The sequence below is a fragment of the Poecilia mexicana genome, unplaced genomic scaffold, assembly GCF_051168715.1.
Source record: "Poecilia mexicana isolate PSO_F unplaced genomic scaffold, ASM5116871v1 scaffold_22, whole genome shotgun sequence".
Lineage (NCBI taxonomy): Eukaryota > Metazoa > Chordata > Actinopteri > Cyprinodontiformes > Poeciliidae > Poecilia > Poecilia mexicana.
In genome coordinates, this window is record NW_028263391.1 from 15,123,195 (window position 1) to 15,143,149 (window position 19,955).

A 19,955-nucleotide genomic window follows, 5' to 3' on the forward strand; every position below is an offset into this window, starting at 1 on the left:
CTATTTTGTGTGTTGTCTGACTTCAATTTAAACATGTGATCAAGTTTTCTTACCTTGGTAACAACCTCCACACACAAGATTGTTCCTGTAACTGTGAGCTTTGGGACTTGGTGCATTTTTTTTAATCAGACAAAAGATGAGATACTGTTTCCTACCAGTCACTCGCTTCAGGTCTTGTGAAGCGTAAAATCAGCCATTGCCGCTCACAACCGTTCCGGATTTTTCTGTGCATCCCTGCATTTAAACAGCAGGTGGTTTCAGACCAAATAACCTGGTTTGCCACACATCGGTACAAGGAGTGACAGCTGCACTTGTAAGTCATATTGGTGTGACCCAGCAAAACTGAATGTGATCCTCTATTGGACGGGTGTCAAACTCTTGCAACTTTTATGTATGTCTGCTTTAACACACCTCAGTCAAATCATTAATTTATTTGCAGAACTCTATTGAAGTTGACAGATGCTGAATTGCAGGACTGGGGGCCCGTGAAGGTTTCAGGACACGCAACCATAAGGACTTGAATTTGAAATCCCTGATGTCAGTGGCTCTTCGTCTCAGTTTTTCTTTCCCACAACTTTTCTTTCTTTTGTATAATTAAAAGTTTTTTTGTATTTTTTTCTTTTTTTTTGTATAATCTCGTGGCAAATTCATCATTTCTCAAACATTTTTTTTCCCCTCCACAACAATCAATCTTTTTCATAGCTTGTTTCATTAGGTTTTTTAAATCATGTGTTGTTATTTCTAGTGGTGTTGCAGTTTTCTGGCTGATTACTGATCTTTAAAAAGCCTGACCTGCCGATTCTGATTTTGGCCAGTAGAATTTTTTTTTTCAAATAATTGATTCTGTCAGCCATCGCTCTTACTAAGATAATGTCGTTTTAAATCTTAATTTGAGAATCTTTGAACTGTAATAATAAGCCGTTTTAAATATGTTTGTGTAAATACACTAATGCTGTATAATCTTCTTATTATAGAGAACCTTATGCCAATCAATGCCTATCGGCAACAATTACTGACATCATTCTGGCTACTCATCTAAATATAATGCAGTGGCATGTCTTTGGCATTGTTCAACACATTTTAAATCCAGAAATGCTTGGCAGCCAAACTTTTGGTGTTGGGCTTTGAAGTAACGCCAAGGTGCTAAAGAGGCAGCTGGGTGGTTAGAGAAGTGATAAACATGTGCTAAACTCACTTTCCCCTTTGACCATGCATTTGTTTGAAGGAAAATAACAAGACTGTTTGAATCCTAACAAGGTGAGTGACTTCAGTGATGGATGTCGTGAGCAGCAACATCTGTAGGGATGACAGCAAGGTGTGTCAACAGAGATGTCACACCTTGATCTTTATCTTGCAGAAACAGAAACTTCTAATCAGGAGCGTGAGCAGACGTAATAATACTGACATCTCAGTTTTATGGTAGAATTTCCTGTTGCTGCTTTAGCGCCTGCTGTATAAGGGAAGTATAATTCTGTGTTTAGATATCAACCACAGGCACCATCAATCCGTTTTAGCAGCCTGTACTCTGCGCAAACTGTGCATGCGTGGTTCAGGAGGAACAGGTGTCCAATAAATCCAAACATACTCTTGAAAGACTGCAGAAGTTTGTTTGTCCCTGATGCCAGCTTGCTTTTGAAAGGAAACAGGAAGCTGGTGTAATGTGTTCAACTGAAACTCAGTTTGGCTTCTTTTCTTATTCACTAGTTTCAATTCATCCAGTCAAACAGCCTTTTTATTTTTTTTTAAATCAGCCATTTGTGTTGCACTGATTAGCAGACTACAGTGTCATTTTTCCAAGGAACCGGCGTTTAGAGTTTAAAGAGAAGTGCTGTAAGAGGATTCCCCCTGGGGAGAAGTTTTGTCACTGTTGGTTCCCATGCAGCCCGTTTCTCACATAGTCCAGATGCTCCAGAGCCTCCAGCATAGAGAGTCTTTAAGAGAAATAATCAAATATTAATCTGCATGTTCCAATTCCATATTAACACTTTTTCATATCACCTTTAAAATGGTAAATATAGCTAAATATCATGTAAAGGGTAGGCTTTTTTTTTTTGTTCCTTTTTTTTACTTTTTTATTTATCAGTTTGCATCTACGTCATCGTCAAACACGTTTTGTCACGGTGTGGGAACTGGAGGCGGGGTGTCTCCCCATATCCCTGACATTCCCAGGCTAGACCTGTTTGCTTCTCATTCAAATTTTAAATGTGCATTGCAAATCTCCCAGGTGATCACGGTTTAGTATTACAAGCTGTTTGGCCTCGGTCTGCCCTCAGAGGATTGGCCCAGGAGCAGCCCTGCTTAGGTAACGAAATAAAAAGCTGTGGTGAAATGGGTCTGCTTAAAATATAAACTGTCATTAGCTATTGTACATAAACAAGGTATTTCGGTATGACCAAGTTTTAGGTTGCGGCTGTGCTCTATCAGTGGTTGCACAGTGGTTCAAATGAAAACAGAAGAAGGAAAACAGGGAAGTGCATGGATGTGCTGATATCGCATACACACACATTCATGTTCAAACACTGAAACAAAAGAATAGAGATGTGGTTAATTGTTTTTTTTCCTATCAAATCAAATCGGTACATTCACAGAAAAAGTTTCTAAAGCCGATGCTAACTGACAGTCTTAAGAGTGTAACAGTGAGTTGGTGGTTATTGCACCTCAGTGCTAACAAGTTGCTGATCCACCAGCAACTTGGTGGATCAGCACCAAGTTGCTGATCCACTTTGACTCTGTCAAAGTCTTCTTTTCACCAGGGTATATAATTGAATGCCATGGGCCAGGCCTGTGAGTGAGGTGCCTGTGGTTCAGTGGGTAGAATAGTCATCTTGCAACCCAAAAGTTGCAGGACAGTATAAGAACTACTTTCTTTCTTATTTAATAATAATAGCCTGAAATATTAAGATATCAGATACAAACCCCTAATGTACATCTGTGGTACATTAGGTAACTATGCCTTTGTGTATTCTGATTGAATAGATGAAAATGGAACTAAAAAATACTTTGAAGGCTAAAGGGAAGCCCCAGACTGTGTTGCGTGACTGATCAGTCATTATATTGTTTTCTTTAACGCAGGTCTGCGGGCCTTAAAGCTGAATGTTATTCTATTAATCCATAAAGCTTATGAATTGACACTGCTGTGTCAAGCTTTGGTTTTCATTTAGTTTATGTCTGAAAGACAGTTAGGGAGCACTTCAAGAAGTTCCTCAAGCATACAGCAACGAAGAACTGAGGATGGTTTTTCCCTACTGTTCATTTAGCCCTAGACTTCCCATCACTGTCATCGCCTGCTAGGAAAAACAACCTTTTGTCTTTGCTTACTTCCTTATTCCAGCCCAGCAGTCTAGTTAAAGAATGCAACACGCATGTATACTAGAAACACCTGCTGACCACCATCTCTTAACTTGAAATCATCATCCTAGAAAAGACAAAGAATTGTAAAAATCATTGTTTTCTCTTTTCAACCCAGCTTTAAACAGAGTATCCAAGCAAATATAGGTTTTGAAACATTTTTTTTTTCTTTTTCTAGAAGGCTGGGTGGCTCCTCTTTGTACAAATCCCAACTTGGAGGAAGCAATCTTTGGCTGGTTTGTTGAGCCTCTCTTTTGAAAGCTTTGCTGCAAACACCTGAGTAAACTATTTCACCTGTCTTTTGTCTGTTTGAATGTGCCATCTTGATATCACTTCAGGTCAACAATGTACTAATCCCATACAGGTATAAAAAGTTCTCTTTTCTTGATCTGGTATGGCTGGGAGATTCCCACTAGGTGCTACAAATAAACCTCACCTGCGGAAGGGTGGAGTACGTTTTAAGCGTGGTGAGTGAGGTTCAGGATAGATACCCGTGTTTTGTTTGTTTCTTTTCTTTGAGAATCCACGTGTGGTTTTTGAGCGTTAATACTAAATGTTGCAACATCAAAGAGAGACTGCTGAGAGAAAATGCAGAGCACAACATTAAATTGTTTGTGTGAGTCAGAGACACCCTGTCCTGGCTTGTGGGTGACACACTCAGTCACTGTTTTCTCTCTAACTGAGGATGACTCACCATCCCTTATCCACATCCCTTACAGCAGGGGGAACAGGATCAGCTGCCTACAGGACTCTAGGCAGACTCGTGATGTCTTACGTTGCATAATTCATTCAACTGCTTCTGTTTTAGATGTTGAGGGAAAATTGTGTCCCAAGAAGCTAATAGGTTAAATGAGTCTGATTTCAGGTCATTTCTCTTACTACTTACAGTAAGTTAAGATACGAGGACAAAAAAAAAAAATGTTTTTTTAGTGTTTTTGCTCTGAGCGGTAACTAATTATTTAAGCTGGGAGCAGAGGTACTTCTGACCTGGACACAAGCCTGCTCTACTTTTTAAACACCCCCATCTCTCTGTCCCATTTCCCGCTTCAACCCTTGGTCTTTCCTTTCATTGCTCTAGGCTTAATTTTGTTTGCAGATACAGCCAGTTCATGTTTATAGCCATTGTAGATGATTGAGTTGGGCACCAGTAACAGTTTTCCACAAAAGAACTTTCCATCTGGATTTATCTGGTAGACAGAAGGCTCAGATGTGTGTATGTGTGGACAGGCCCGGGTGGCAACAGACATATCCCCTGCAAAGTTAGAAGCTTGCTTCTGCTCTCTCGGTTGGGTTTTTTGAGATGTGCGTGGCCATTTGCCCTCTCGTAGATTCATGACAATTAGTGGTCCTTCTTCTTCGATGGGAATCAACACTAGGAATCTAGCAAGTATTGTACTGAATCACGTGAGACACGGGGACAAGTCTACGTTTAATTAAAAGCTTTTTGTCATGTCTAACATATTTGTCTGTCTGAATGTCAAATTGTGTTGTTTATGCGGTGGGAATAAACAACACAACGTTACAAAGTTAAGTTTGACTCTGCTTGAAAATATTCCCAAATTCAACGGAAAACCAGAAGGTGCTACTCTACAACCCCTGGCAAAAAGTATGGAATCACCAGTCTTGGATGAGCACTCATTCAGACATTTCATGCTGTAAAACAAACTCAGATCAAAAACATGATACAATATTAAGGTCGTTCCAAAGTGCAACTTGTTGGCCTTCAGGAACACTCAAAGAAATGAAGAGAAAACATTGTGGAAGTCAGTGAATGATACTTTTATTGACCAAACACAGGGAAATAAATATGGAATCACTCAATTCTGAGGAAAAAAGTATGGAATCATGAAAAACGCATAAACAAAAGACCATTCAAAATACATCACTAGTATTTAGTTGCACCACCTTTGGCTTTTATAACAGCTTTCAGTCTTTGAGGTATGGACTTGATGAGTGACAAACAGTATTCTGCATCAATTTGGTGCCAACTCTCTTTGATAGCAGTTGCCAGATCAGCTTTGCTGGTTGGACCCTTCTTGTGGACCATTTTTTTCAATCTCCACCACAGGTTTTCAATTGGGTTGAGATCTGGACTATTTGCAGGCCATGACATCGACTGAATGTGTCTTTCTTCAAGGAATGCCTTCACTGTTTTTGCCCGATGGCACGATGCATTGTCATCTTGGAAAATTATTTCATCATCACCAAACATCTGTTCAATTGAAGGGATGAGAAAACTGTCCAAAATGTCAATGTAAACTTGTGCATTGATAGAAGAATTAACCACAGTCATCTCCCCAGTGCCTTTGCCTGACATGCAGCCCCATATCATCAAGGACTGTGGAAATTTGGTTGTTTTCTTCAGGCAGGCCTCTTCATAAATCTCACTGGAACGGCACCAAACAAAAGTTCCAGCATCATCACCTTGTCCAATGCAGATTCTTGACTCATCACTGAAGACAACTTTCATCCAGTCATCCACAGTCCATGATTGCCTCTCCTTAGCCCATTGGAGTCTCGTTCTTTTATGTTTAGGTGTCAATGCTGGTTTTCGTTTAGCTTTCCTGTATTGAAATCCCATCTCCTTTAGGCGATTTCTTACGGTTCGGTCACATACATTGACTCCAACTTCCTCCCATTTATGCTTCATCTGTTTAGTTGTACTTTTTCGGTTTTCAAGACAAATGACCTTTAGTTGTTTGTCTTGACGCTTTGATGTCTTTCTTGGTCTACCAGTACGCTTGGCTTTAACAACCATTCCATGCTGTTTGTGTTTGGACCATATCTTGGATACAGCTGACTGTGAACAGCCCACATCTTTAGCAACCATGCGTGAAGGGTTACCTTCTTCAAGAAGTTTCACAATCCTCTCTTTTGTTTCAAGGGACATTTCTCTTGTTGGAGCCATGGTTCTCACCACTCCACTTCGTCCAGCAGCCCTCCAAGGTGTCATGACTGCAGGTGTTTTGAACTGCACACTAACGGGCACATCTAATCTGGGGCAGGTGTCCATTTAGGGAAAGGAAATAGACTGGGTGTGTCCTTTTTTTTCTACCTCCAATTTGAGTGATTCCACACTTTTTTCCTCAGAATTGAGTGATTCCATATTTATTTCCCTGTGCTTGGTCAATAAAAGTATCATTCACTGACTTCCACAATATTTTCTCTTAATTTCTTTGAGTGTTCCTGAAAGCCAACAAGTTGCACTTTGGAACGACCTTAATATTGTATCATGTTTTTGATCTGAGTTTGTTTTACAGCATGAAATGTCTGAATGAGTGCTCATCCAAGACTGGTGATTCCATACTTTTTGCCAGGGGTTGTATTCCCATGGAAAGCCAAATGAGTGGGGTTCATTTCCTCCCACTAAACCTTATTTGTCTTTATTGTGGTTTCCATAGGCGGCTATTATGGTGCTAGCAAACAGGTCTGTAATCAGCATGCAGGGCCACCATGATCATACACCCATACATGTGATGGGAAAGTACCACACAGAGTTTCATGTTTTTGTTTTGCTTTTCCTTTTTTATGTGTTTGTCTCAGCAGCTGTGGTTCAGAAACTGATATGAATCGTTCCCCTAAAGAAATAGTCTGTTTTTCTTCTCCTTTCTTCTTTTTGCTTCTATTTCAGTATTTTTTATTTTTTTAAATCCAGTTTTTTATTATAGATTTTCCTCACAGTATGTTTATATGCAAGTGAAAAATTATGTCATGTTGCCTGACTTGGCATTTTAAACAAAACGCAATCCTCTGTAGTGACTGTAAGGCCACACAGACAGCTAATATTAACTTGTGACAGGGTTTTATAGCTAACAAACAGTCCTTATATTAGACACTCTATTGTAATGCATCCATTCAGCACTTGGGGTAAATGTCAACAGGCTGAACCACAACAATATGAACATTAGAGGGGCCAGGAAAAGGAAATTCTGTGGTGGGTGGACGAGTAGACATTGGAACAAGAAGAGAGACGGGAGGGGCGTGTCTGCAACATTTCTGAGGTCTTTGTTGCTTTCTTTATTGTAAATTTATGCTTGTGGTGACTAGACAGAGTGCAGTAGGCAGACCACCAGAAAAGTGAGAATTTATGTGAAAGGTCCAATTGAGGCTTTTAAAAAAACAATTTCTGCAAGCTGCTTGTCTTGTTCAGTAAATAATATATTTCAATGTTATTTTATATCTTTGTTTGTTTGTTGTTGTTTTTTTTACAAATGTGTCTGTAATGGTTATATTTGTGTGTGCTTATATTTAACACTTTGAATGGAGTAGCTTGTCAACAAATAAGCAATTTCCCCTTCGGGGATCAATAAAATATTTGATTCTGATACTGATTCTAAAAACAGATTGGACAGAGAAGGCTAATCTCCGACATCAATCTGTGTTTTTAGCAATAAATAATTTAAAATGGACAAGTGGGAAATGTAGCAGAGAGCAGGAGAAATTATCGATAATTCGAAATGAATTGGTGATGCTCAAAGTATTTTTGTATCTCTTCTTGCTTGAGTTGCATTGCTACATACGTGCTTCTTGCTTTGTAAGGATGTTCACATGTTTCAGATGCAGATCAAGTAGTGGCAGATTTACCTCTTTGATTCGTCATCGTGTTCTGCAGAAGTAGATTAAGAAGTGTTTTTTCAGCTAAATGAGTGGCAGTTTGCAGCAACAGGTAGGGAAGGGACAACTCGTCCTTATTATATTCATTTTGAAAGCATTTCTATTTAAAGTGTTGGTACAGGCCCAACAAGACTTGACAGGACCTTCCTTTATAATGATCAATCTAATAGGAGTAGTTTATGATACAAATGTTGAGAACAACCTAACCTTAGACACGGCTATGTTTGCATCAGAATTTAAAGGATTTCTATTGTAAATATGAGGGTTTTTTTTTTTTGTTTTTATTTTTTGTCCTGTGTTTGTGGATAAATGTTTTAGAAGTTATCCGCAATTAGATAATCCCTGTAATGGTTTATTTTTGTAAGATGCTGATGGTTTGTTATGTTGTTTTAAACTTGTTTGTACAGTGTCCTTGAGTGTTTTAAAAGGGCGGCATTTAAATGAAATGTATAATTATTAATAATCTCTAAGTAGTTGTTAGTCATATGCAACAAGGCATTCATTTCCACTGGGCATTATTAAATCTGATGCTTTATGTGAAAGGTGTTTTTAAAACCCAACAAAGACAGGAAAAAAAACTGGGTCAAATTTCAGCTGCAAAGAAACAACCCTCACTAAGACCGTAAGCTCTTATTTTGTTTTCTCCACACCCTTAGCTTAGGGGCCAACTGTTATGGTTGCTCCGGGTTTGCAGAGACATTCATTGAAAACGCCCGCAGCTGTTCTGCAGCTCTCCTTGTTTTCCTTCTCTGTTTTATAATGTTTGTAACCAAAAAGTCAAGGAACGGCTAAAATCTCCCATAGCCTAAATTGAGGCTTGTCCTTCCTCATTTTATTAGCAGTTTACCAATCAACAAATGAATCAGTTTTTAGAAACTTAACAATATCCAATTAAATGTGTGGCTAAATTATTGGTTGAGTCGAACACAGCTGGATAATGTCAGAGTTTCCCTGTGAAAATTTTGTACCGCTGCAAACCAAAGTGGAACTCACACTTGCTGATCCGCTCAAACCGTAACAGCTTCGTAACCTTTAAGCCCTGGTTCGCTCATCAGTCATCGTCCATCACCGTGCTCGAGACAGAGCTGCTTTTGTCCTCCATTGGCGGGGCCAGCCTCAGCTGCTTTTCCACACTCAGGAGACCCGCTCGGAACGAGTAACTACTACTTGTCTGTAGTTTGAGATTAGGGTGCATGAAGTTAAACGGTCTTTGTTGGCTACAGGGAGGAATGATAAGACGAAAAATGGGTCCCGCAGGGTAGTACAGTTGAGCACTCAGATAATATCAGGCAAATTTTGTTTTGGGTACAAACCACTCTGAATGTTTTGGGAACTGTGTGATCCTTGACAGAGATTTCTTTGCACTCACTAACTTATCTTCAGAGTTTTAGGTCTTGGAGAAACCAGTGTCTGTATGTCAAAGAGTGAATATAAAAACAACCTTCATAACATGCTAGCTGCAAGGGTGTTTACTTGCTTTGTTGCTTGTTTGTCCTTCTGTGAAGGCATGCATTAGAGAATAGCACTGCAGTACCCGAGAGGAGCACTCTCTTTCCCTTTAATTACAGCACGCCTGGTCCGGCCAGAGACCATTGTGCCAGAGCTGGTGCAAGTTCCCACAATGGATCTGCTGAGTGGAGAACAATGAGTCAAATTCCTGACCATTCCCCACAGGTTCGGAGGCCGGGCTTACATAGAAAGACAGTGGAGTTACAGTGGCTTTGCTATTCTACACCCAGCAGCTTTCCCACTGGTTACCTCAGCAGGCATATTGGTTTTGTGTGTGTGTGTGTGCCTGTGTCTGTGTGAGTGTATTACTTGGTGACTGCACCTCCCACTGGGTGCACAGGGAGGGTTCATGGGGGAAGGCGCTTGTTTGGTTCTCTCTGTGGGATTCTTCACCCTTTTGTGTAATAAAATCCCTGAGAACGACAAGTTGACCACCAGAAGCAGGGCTGAAATTCTTATTGATCTGCACATTTGTTGGGGCAGATGGATGAAGTTGGTGAAGGAAGACATCTTGGCTGATTTTGAACTTGTTTTTCACCTCATAAACGCAATTTATAGATTCTAATATTTCTTCTTCTGAACCTACAGATCGCACTGCACAACAGGTGTACCTTTTTTAAAAAAAAGCTCAGAGTGTTTATAAAATATTGAGAATAGGTCAAAACATATTATTTTGCAAGAGAAGGACAACTGTGTTTATACTGCCAAAGTCCAAATGCTTAGAGGCTTACAGGTTTCACTCAATTTCCGTTGCACAGACTTTCCAACTCTTTTCTTGCTTGAGTCTGTTTATTCACACACACTAGAAATGCGTTTATAACCTGTTCAGCATGTAATCAGTGTTTACAGAAGCTGAATTGGTGGGTGGTAAGAAGACCCCACACTGAACAGCAGGTGCCACTCTAGGAGAGCAACTGTGTGCGCAAAGAAAACACTAAGTTGTCTTCAGGACAGTGCTCGAGTCTTAATTCTCTCTTATAACACCCATCTTTCTGTAAAATGTTAAATTCAGAAGTCAAGAAATAAGATTTTGCGATTTTTAAAATGTGCTCAAGACTATAATCCAGGCAGTGCTGAATATTTGGAAACTCTCCTGCTTTCTTCAAACTGGAATGAAATCAGCATGAAACTAAACTTTAACACAAGAAGCAGACTCAAGGAATTGCCTCAGAGGATTTTCTCCTTTACTGGTCCAGACAATGGACACAAAAATCCAAGCTTTTATGAGCAATGGATGCACCGTATGAAGAACTACCAGATCACGCTGGTGTGAACGCTGTAACTGAAGGAAGAAGACTCGACATTGGATAATTTTGAGGCACTTAAAAATGAAGTCAAAGGATGGACCACAGCTGGGTTTATTTGTGATTTCCTTGAGGCTGAAAGCGAGTGAGTCTATTAGTAGATAACAGAAAAAGCTCAGTTGGTTCATTTTTAGAGGAACACAGATTAAAGGCACAAAATATGAAATCAGATGTTGGATAATGGTAGCTTTGGTAATACAGGTTCTAATTTAAAGTCATTGGCAACATATGTTTTTACATCTCCACTGACGGTGAAGTCATAGTTGATGTTGGTGTTGTCCGTCTTTGCTTCTGCTTCATCCACATGGTGCAGTTAGAAGACAGTTGCCAAGTAGTTTTGAGTCGCTATAAAACTCATCCAAAGTGTTTCATCTTCTGCAGACTTTGAAAAGCCCTCACCCAGCCTTCTCCTCTGCCTCCCATCCCTCACTTCACAATAAAGTGACACTCCATCTCTTTTACTGGTTGCTCTGTCTTAAATGAAAATTGATAGTCCCTCGCACACCCTGGCAGCCATTGATCGAGGGACAATAAATGTTTTATAAGCCCCACAGTAAGGACACCCATTTTTTTTTGTATTAACCAGAAGGTTTTGAGTTCAGGGGGAAGACTGTGTTGGAGGGGTTTTTTTTCCTTTTGTAGCCTTGGTGTTAGTGCAATTATAATGAACAATGTTTGTAAAGCACATTTATCCTACTTTCAGTCTCTGGTTGTGCTGAAGTGTTTGCTGCTGTTCTGAGATGTGCATAAAGGATTACGAGAGGAAATGTTGTAGATAACTAAATCAGAAAACATCTACATGGAAAGTGGAGAGTCTTCATCTCACTTGTTTTCAGACTTTTTAAAGCCTCAGTCTGGTTGCATTGTTACATTGTTGGGAACAATTGACATAAATCAGCAGAGGTCATTACTGTGTCTCTCAACTCACAACTTTCCCTCTTTGATGTTGGGCACGGTTGCACCATTCAACAGGAAATACCTTTTTAACACAGCAGGAAGTAGAAATGTTGCCTCCTTGAAAACTCCATTCTTTTCTTCCCCTAATCGCATTAGGAGACTGGCCTCAGTGTTTGTACTTGGCTGCGGCCGGCACTCTGCCCCCCTTCATTTTCCATCTGAATTGAATTCCTTCAGAGGATGCCGACCAGTCAGAGGTTAATCTAACTGTTCTCTGAAGTCTTGCCTGGGAATAAGCATGCTGAGGAATGAGAAAAATGTAATGAGCTTAAATGGACTTGACTTGTGTGTTGGTTAATGGTTTATCAAGTCATGAAAAGTTTCCCATGTGACTCAGGGGGAATAACTTCAGCTCACATATACACAGTAACTTTTCCTAAGGATTCCAGCGGTTATTAAAGGTCAACTTTATTGCCACTCTGGATTTTGAATATGTATTTATTCAAAATACATATTTTGTTTTGTAGGCAACACTCCTCCTGAATAATTTTAATTGGCATTATATATAACTCAGCACATCATAGGAATAAACCTTTGTATTGTGAACAGTAAAGAAGTACCAAACAATTGGCTTGAGATGGTGGAAATTATGAACATACAATTTTTGGTGTATGAATGCTTGAAGTAAACACAAGAATCACAAAAGTTAAGGGTCTATGGCGGCAGTGGCTCTGGAGATAAGAATTCATCCTGTAACTGATGGTTCAAGCCCCCACTGTATTTTTTTGATCTTCAGCAGGTAAAATACTGCAGAAAATCCTGTTCATTAAATTTATCAAAATAAAGAAAACTCACCTTCTAAAATACTAAAGATCTGTAAAAATCAGGTGCAGCCATCCAGGAGTCATTGATTTATATACATATATACAGGATTTCCCCCAGTGAATTATATAAGCCTGACACCTGCCAGACTTTACTTCCATCAACCCAACCAGGCTAAGCTTTGCTTATTTTTTTATTTTTAGAAAATTAATAACAATATATAACTTCGATATAATAAATAAATAAAAACAAATTGCTTAACTTTTTAAAATTACTATTACATAAGCTGGACTGCAAGCTTCTCTGTTGCGTTGAGCATTTCACTGGCAGAGCGGAGTTATTCCTTAAAGATGGTTTGTAGTTGATGCATTTAAACGGCCACAAAGCCAGGAGCAAGGACCAATCATACTGCTGCTGGTGGCTCTGCTGCAGTTTTTCACAAATAACCGCTGTCTCAGCCTTTCTTGATGTCAAGTTATAGTCCATGACAAATAGAGCGATTAATAAAATGTCACATTTAACATCATATATTAGCGCAAATATTGTAAAAAATTCCTTTTAAGTTTTTCTAAATTGGCACCACAAAATCTATGATGTTGATTGCAGAAAACCACAAAAACAATCGCAAAATCCTGGATGGAGTGATTAGTGTGAAAAGATGTTCAGTATTATGTTATTTTAAGAAACACTTATTGATTGGTGAAACACCTATTTATTGTTATTTTCACAATTAAATTGTTTTTTATCAATACGTTCTGGCACAACAGGCCCTTTAAGTACGTTCAGAGTTTTGATCTGGGCCCAAATGGAAATGAGTTTGATGCCCCTGATGTTTGGAATAAAAATAATTGAATCATGGATTATTTTTAATATAAACAAGAATAAAGAGTGAGATATTTGGTGGTGGAATGATGTCACACCACCAGCAAAGGAAGATTCTATGACGTCACTGGGGAGGCAGTCTGTGATGTCATCAACTGTATATATATATATATGTAACACAATTCTGCATATTTTTCATTGCTTGCAATATCACTGACCAGTTCAGAAGTACGCAAAGCTCTTTCAAATCGACCGTTCAGGTAGTTTACCAATCGGTAATTTTAGTGATTGTATTTAGGAGAAAATGTCTCATCACACGCCGAGATTCCAGAGTGGAATGATGAGACCCTACGCGAGAAGGGGAGTCCAGCAAAACCCCCAAGGCAGGTTCCCTCCTGAAGACCCGAATGCTTTACATGGGGAAATCCAAAGACTGAGCTCCCTTCTGGAAATGGAGAGAGCCAGAAGGTTTGAAGACAACCAAAAACTGTCCCAGCTGGAGGCAGAACTAGAAGAGACAAAACTCCAGTTAAAAAAGCAGAAAGCTCTCAAAGAAATGTATATCAACAAGAGCAGAGAGGCAAAGAGGGAACTTGAGAGAGTAGAGAAGTTCAGTGATCCAGAAGTTCTTAGCGCTGCTGTCATTGCTTCCAAGGTTGACAAGAATGTGAAATACAAGAAGAAGAAGTCCTTGCAACAAGACTTTGTGGAGTTCAAGGTGGCCCACCTCCTCAGCCAGGAAGCATTTGTGTCTGAAATACTGGCTGAGAGAGAGAAAAGTAAGGCCCTCCAAGAAGAACTGGACAAACTCCAGACTTCCTTTGAGGAGCAGCGCTCTGGTGAGGCAGGAGGCCGAAACACACAAGTTTTGTGAATCGAGGCTTAGTGAGGAACAACAGCTCCTGGAGAATCTGAGAGCTGAAAAGGACCAGATGTTTCAAGAGATGTCAGAAAAGATCGCATTCCTGCAAGACTGCGAGAAACTTTTGGAATAAGATTCCTCTCTCTCTCATTTTCTCTTTTTTTTTTACATAATTAATAGGTTACTTAATACACACACACACACACACACATATCCTCTCCATGAGCTGCCACCTTATCGTGGTGGGGGGGTTTGAGTGTCCCAGTGATCCTAGGAGTTATGCTGTCGGGGCTTCATGCCTCTGGTTGGGCCACCCTATGCAGACAGGTCCTAGGTGAGGAACCAGACCAAGTGCAGCCCAAAAATCCCTTATGATGAAAAAAACCATTGGAAACAGTGGTTCTACTTGCCCGTACATGGAGTCCCACCTGGTCTATAGCCTCTCCCTCTACCTATGGGTTTGGGTCGGGTTCTGACTGTTTGTGCTTACATGCCAATCAACAGTTCAGATTACCCAGCCTTTCTAAGTCAATGGAGGGGGCACTGGAGAGTGCCCCCTCTGGAGACTGCCTTGCTATGCTGGGGCGTTTTCTCCGTAGGGTGTCTGGGCCCCTTAGAGATGGGGTGAGAAGCTTATACAGATACAGCATGAATGATGATAGCCTTGTAATCTCTTCTTATTCTGGTGCATTTAAACGGAATTTATTGGAGGTTGTAATAAAAAAAAATATATATATATATATATATATTTTTTTTTTTTTTCTGAGAATCAAATTTTGTTAGAATTATAGTCTACCTATATTAATGGTCTAATCTCTGTCAGATTAGACCACAAAGACAGAGACTGATATCTGCCTATGGAAGCTTGATCAAAATTTTGTTTGTATCCCTCATAAGATGGTTATCATTATTAAATTCAAACTTTAATTCTCATTGGCAGATTGTAGCATTTACAAGCTTAATCACAATGTCTTTAAAAGAGAGAAAACCCGGTGAAGTTAAAAGATTTTTAGACACAATTTACTGTTTGTTTCAGATATCACTGTTAGTTAGAAGCTACTGTTTGTATTATTTGTCATACTTCTGATAAAAACATAGTTTTTGTTTCTGTTCACATTCCCAAACAAAGCAGATTGAATGCAAAATATTTGACATCTACAAAGCATATCATCTGGCCTCGGCTTAATCTACATCACCAAAAACCTTCAGTTCACAGATTATGGACTTGCAACAGGTTGAGTTAGATCTGCTGATGCTGTAATGCAAGCGGTTGGATCTTGTTTAGTCAGCGCTGACTAACACATTTGTTTGTTTTATTTTTTTCTGTATGCAAACTGTCAGCAACAGATGCACAGACTGAGCGTCACGGTAGCACAAAGACATCAGGTGGTGCAGTAAAAAACAAGTTCGAGCTCCAAATTCAGCATGGATGCATCTGCTTTATGTCAGGGCTCCTTGGGCCCTGAAACCCTCGCTCTGACTAATGTTATTTGTGCAAGTGTTTGTGTGCGTGTGTTTGTGTGCGTGTGTGTGGCATGAAAGAGTCAGGGTGTCTCGCAGCTGACGGGCCTTTTAGAGAAGCAGGGCACGGGGCCATGGAGCTGCAGCTGCCCCCTCTCTGTGCGTTCTTTGATAGGCAGAGAGACACGGCTTTTACTTCCACAGCCACGGCTAAACACACACATGGAAAAACACACACAAAGGCCCGTTTTTCCCTCCTCTGTTGCAAGGCATGTTTTGGAGGTTTGTTTATGTTGTTCAGCAGTGAGTGTTACAGTGCTTTTAGCGCTACCTGCATCCCATGCTTCATTCAGTGGCTGCAGAAGTTAACGGTCAAACTTGTTGATCTTTAAATAGCGTCAAGGGCTGTTCCTGATATTGACACGTTTACTGCAGGCACCCACACCCACACACACACGCACACACACACACACACACACACACCCCCACACGCACGCACACACACACACACACACACACACACACACACACACACACACACACACACACACACACACACCACTTAGCTGTAAATATAGCCTCATTGTTTCAGCAGCTTCACAGACTTGGAGGTTTCAACCGTTGTTCCCTTTACAGTTTGTTTAGTTAACAAATATGGCCGTCCCACCTGTTCCTTATCTGCACTGTGCACACTTGTGCAATTAAGACTAATAAGCCTGACTGTATTGTTTCTGTTCAGCAAGAAAGGGCTGTTCAGGGTTTTTGAACGGTGGTTCTGTTAAAAGGTTGAATCTTACCTGCAGTTTTCATCTATTTTCTGTTAATTTTATATAAATCCAGAGAAGTTCTTCCTGAAGTCTAAAGCTTAGCGTGATTACACTTTATTTGACGGGTTGTGAATAAGGCTGACATGACGGCATCATAAACATGACATGACACCTGTCATGAACATCAGTAAGTCTTCATGAATATGTATCACTGTTGTAAAGTGTAATTTGGTAAATTATGACACTTTTAATACAAAGTTGACATTATTCAAAGTGTCTTTGCTATGACAACTTGACATTAACCAAGAAACACTGGTCTAACATAAATTTGTTATAAAAGTCTTACTGATTAAACTTTAAAAAAAAATGATGTAGCTTTATGTTATAATCACTTCAAATAAAGTGTCACCCGTCACCCTTGGGGGTTAGCTCAAGTGTTAAAACCAACTCAAATGTGAATTGAACATAATTTTAATGAGCTTTTAAACCACTGTCACAATAGCATTGGGTGTTTATTTATGCATATGCTGCTGATTATTCAAACAGAAAATTGAGGTAGGAGGAGGTGTTCCACTAAAAGAATAGAAAATAATTCCTTTATGGTCATTGTACAAGAAAGCACAATAAAATGTAAAAAAAAAACAAAAAAAAAAAACAGCAGCTATCAAAAAATAGAATCAACCAGGATGTTATGTTCAAGATATTAGAAATATTACTTTATGTATTAATATTGTGCTAAGGGTTTGGATCAATTTGCGATGTTCAGGGCTACAGTGATTGTTACAGAAATTACCTCTTTCGTGCTCTGGTTGTTTTAAGGCAAACAACTTAGGGTGTTTTTGTTTTTCTACAGGAACTTTATGTTTTTTTCTTTTGTGTGTTTCCAGGGTTGGATGACAGCTTGCAGCAGTACATTAGTAACTTTGAGAGGGAAAAGATCAGCGGAGAACAGCTATTGAAGATCACTCATCAAGACTTGGAGGAGCTGGGCGTTGCAAGGATTGGACACCAGGAACTGGTCCTGGAGGCCGTCGACTTGCTTTGTGCTTTGGTGAGTGAATGTAAATGTGTTCAGTTTGATGTCCATCTTCAATGATTAAACAGATTATTCTTAAAATATGGTCACAGGACTTTGATTTACTTCCAGACAGTTATTTTTTATCATTTTCCACACGACAGTATCGGTGAGCAAATGGGCCAGAGGAGTTCATAGAGATTTAGTGCTTTTGTTGGCAGTTTAAAGCAGTGGAAGGATTTTTGTCTTCAGCTATTCACTACTTCTACTTCTGTCTCATTCCAACAGTCCAAAAAAAAAAAAAAAGGTCTTACTTTAGCGTCTCTGCATAAAAAGAAAAATGCAAAACCCTCCGTGCTTCGTTTTTGAAGAAACCTAGGTTTTCCAGCAGATGGGATCGATTTAGAGTTTTATCACTTCCTGTGTCTTAAAGGGTCCAGATTGTGGTCTTTGCATTTTTATCAGTGTCAGCAGTTCTGACATGGTGTTCTCCTAAAACACTTTACATTAATTGCTTGCGTATGGTGTGTTCTTTACCGCAAACAAACTTGCAGTTTGAAGTCTCCTCAGCGTGAAAGTGTCTGGGTCCCGCTCTGAAGCAGAGGTTTGGCTCTGAACCTGGTCAGAACCACTTTCTTTAAAGCATCAAAAAAATATACATTTCTTTACCGTGATTAAACATCTTAACCATGGATGATTTATTTTTTGAGTCATGATTAAGGCTGGGAAAAAATTAATGTTGAACATTTCAGAATATCTCGCTCCGTTAGATTTATTATATAGAGCCCTTGCAAAAGTATTCCTGCACCTTCGTCACACATGTTTGTCACATTGCAAACACAAATAACAGTGCATTTTACTTGGGATAATAAGTACTTTTTAGGTTATAATACAATGTATTGAGATTTAACCATCTTAAATCAGCACTGAACAATAAATCTTAAAAAAAATAGACTGTATAGACTGAAATACCTGACACATATGTACAATATGTTTTATTTGGTTTCCTACACCTTCAGACAATTGAGAGGTGTAATTCATCCTTTATGCGGTTGCTCTTTAAATTCTTTGTGCATAACTACTGTAGTAGACACATGGAAGCACTTGACTACTGCACAGTTGTCTGTTTATGTCTGTAGATTTAGCATTCAATCCATTTGTACCATATGGAGCATCAATTCAGCAAGGACCTTTATCATTACTGTAGTACCAAGAGTCAGGTTTGTGTACATCTATGCAATATTTTTGCATCATGGTAGCAAGAAGAAAGTAGTTCTAATACTTTTTTACCCTGAATTACCCTGCAGTGTTCTTTCAAATGTAAAGTATGTGACAGACATAAACTTCCCCGTCTGTTTATCTTCTGTTGAATTCAAAACCAGGGATTTTGGACTCTCAACAACCTTTCACCTCTGACTGAGGCTGTGCAGGCTTGTGGGTTTTGTTCATTAGAGGTTTCCTTATTAAGAATGGCTTAAAATTTCTACATGTCCCTCGGGAGGAAGTGAAGCCCCCCAGATTTAATTAGCTTTCACTGAGGCAAGGTCATTGCAACCGACAGGAACTGAAGACATCAACACCACACATGCTCCTCCTAAACTCTTTCCTTTTTCTATTAACTGCTAAGTCAGACATTTCCTGTCATGGTAATCTTTTTGACACTTCAACCTTCTTTTTTCATTTTCTCCTGTCCGTTTAAATGTTTATGCATACACACATATAATATAGAAGATTTCACCTTTTTATACCATGAAGCTACATTCAAGCCCAAATTACAAGATAGATGTTCCCACATGAACCCTTCAGGAAACCAAAGCTCATGCTTCTCTTACACCCAAAAAGTTGAGGGCTTCTAACGGCTGTCTGGGGACAAAGACATACATTAAACATTTTTACTGGACATCTCTCTCTCTCACTGATGTCTTCTGCAGAGCTGGTGTTGAAAGCCAACATGCCAGGATTTGCTCTCAAACTCCTCCAGCTCTCCAGCACATCATGATATCCTCTTACTTGATGCTTAGCCACTACACGTTAGTCATAAACTCTAAAGAAAGTGAGATTGTACTGTTTTGCTTCAAGCGTTTTTCAAAAAATAATTCTAAGGTTTGACTAAACAAGAAGTATCTTCCATTCTTGAATGAAACTTTCTGTTTCTGAAGCTTTGAGACTTTAAATGAAGGCAGATTTGTAATGTCTTGCACCACTGCATTGCCACATTATAGTGGTAATGCAGTTATCTCTGCTATCTTCTAAAATAAAAACTAAGAGAAAGGTGAAAAACATAAAATAAAAGGGTAAAAAAAAAGGCAAGGTTAAAGTTACACTAAAGGAGTTTCCTTTTTTTTTTTTTTTGCTCTGCTAGTAGGACAAAAGCTCTCTAGACATCTGTGAAAAAAGTCAAAGCTCCTGTGTGTGTGTGTGTGTGTGTGTGTGTGATTAAACTGCTAATAAGAAGGCAGGAGAGGCATTTGTCTTGGAAAATGCTCAAATCCCCTTTATGCTAAAGTTGCACCTTAACTATGTAAATGCGAAGC

The 19,955-nt window shown here is 39.4% G+C and overlaps 1 protein-coding gene and 1 pseudogene across 1 annotated transcript in view; both read left to right on the top strand.

Annotated features, from left to right (window-relative positions):
* The window catches only part of LOC106930878 (cnksr family member 3), a 56,106-nt gene that overhangs the window by 4,437 nt on the left and 31,714 nt on the right, over positions 1-19,955 (top strand). The window contains exon 2 of the mRNA XM_088002905.1: positions 17,294-17,457. Coding sequence (XP_087859031.1) covers positions 17,294-17,457 — 164 coding nt within the window. The remainder of the gene's footprint in view (positions 1-17,293; positions 17,458-19,955) is intronic.
* Positions 12,875-14,906, top strand: LOC148152821 (uncharacterized; annotated as a pseudogene).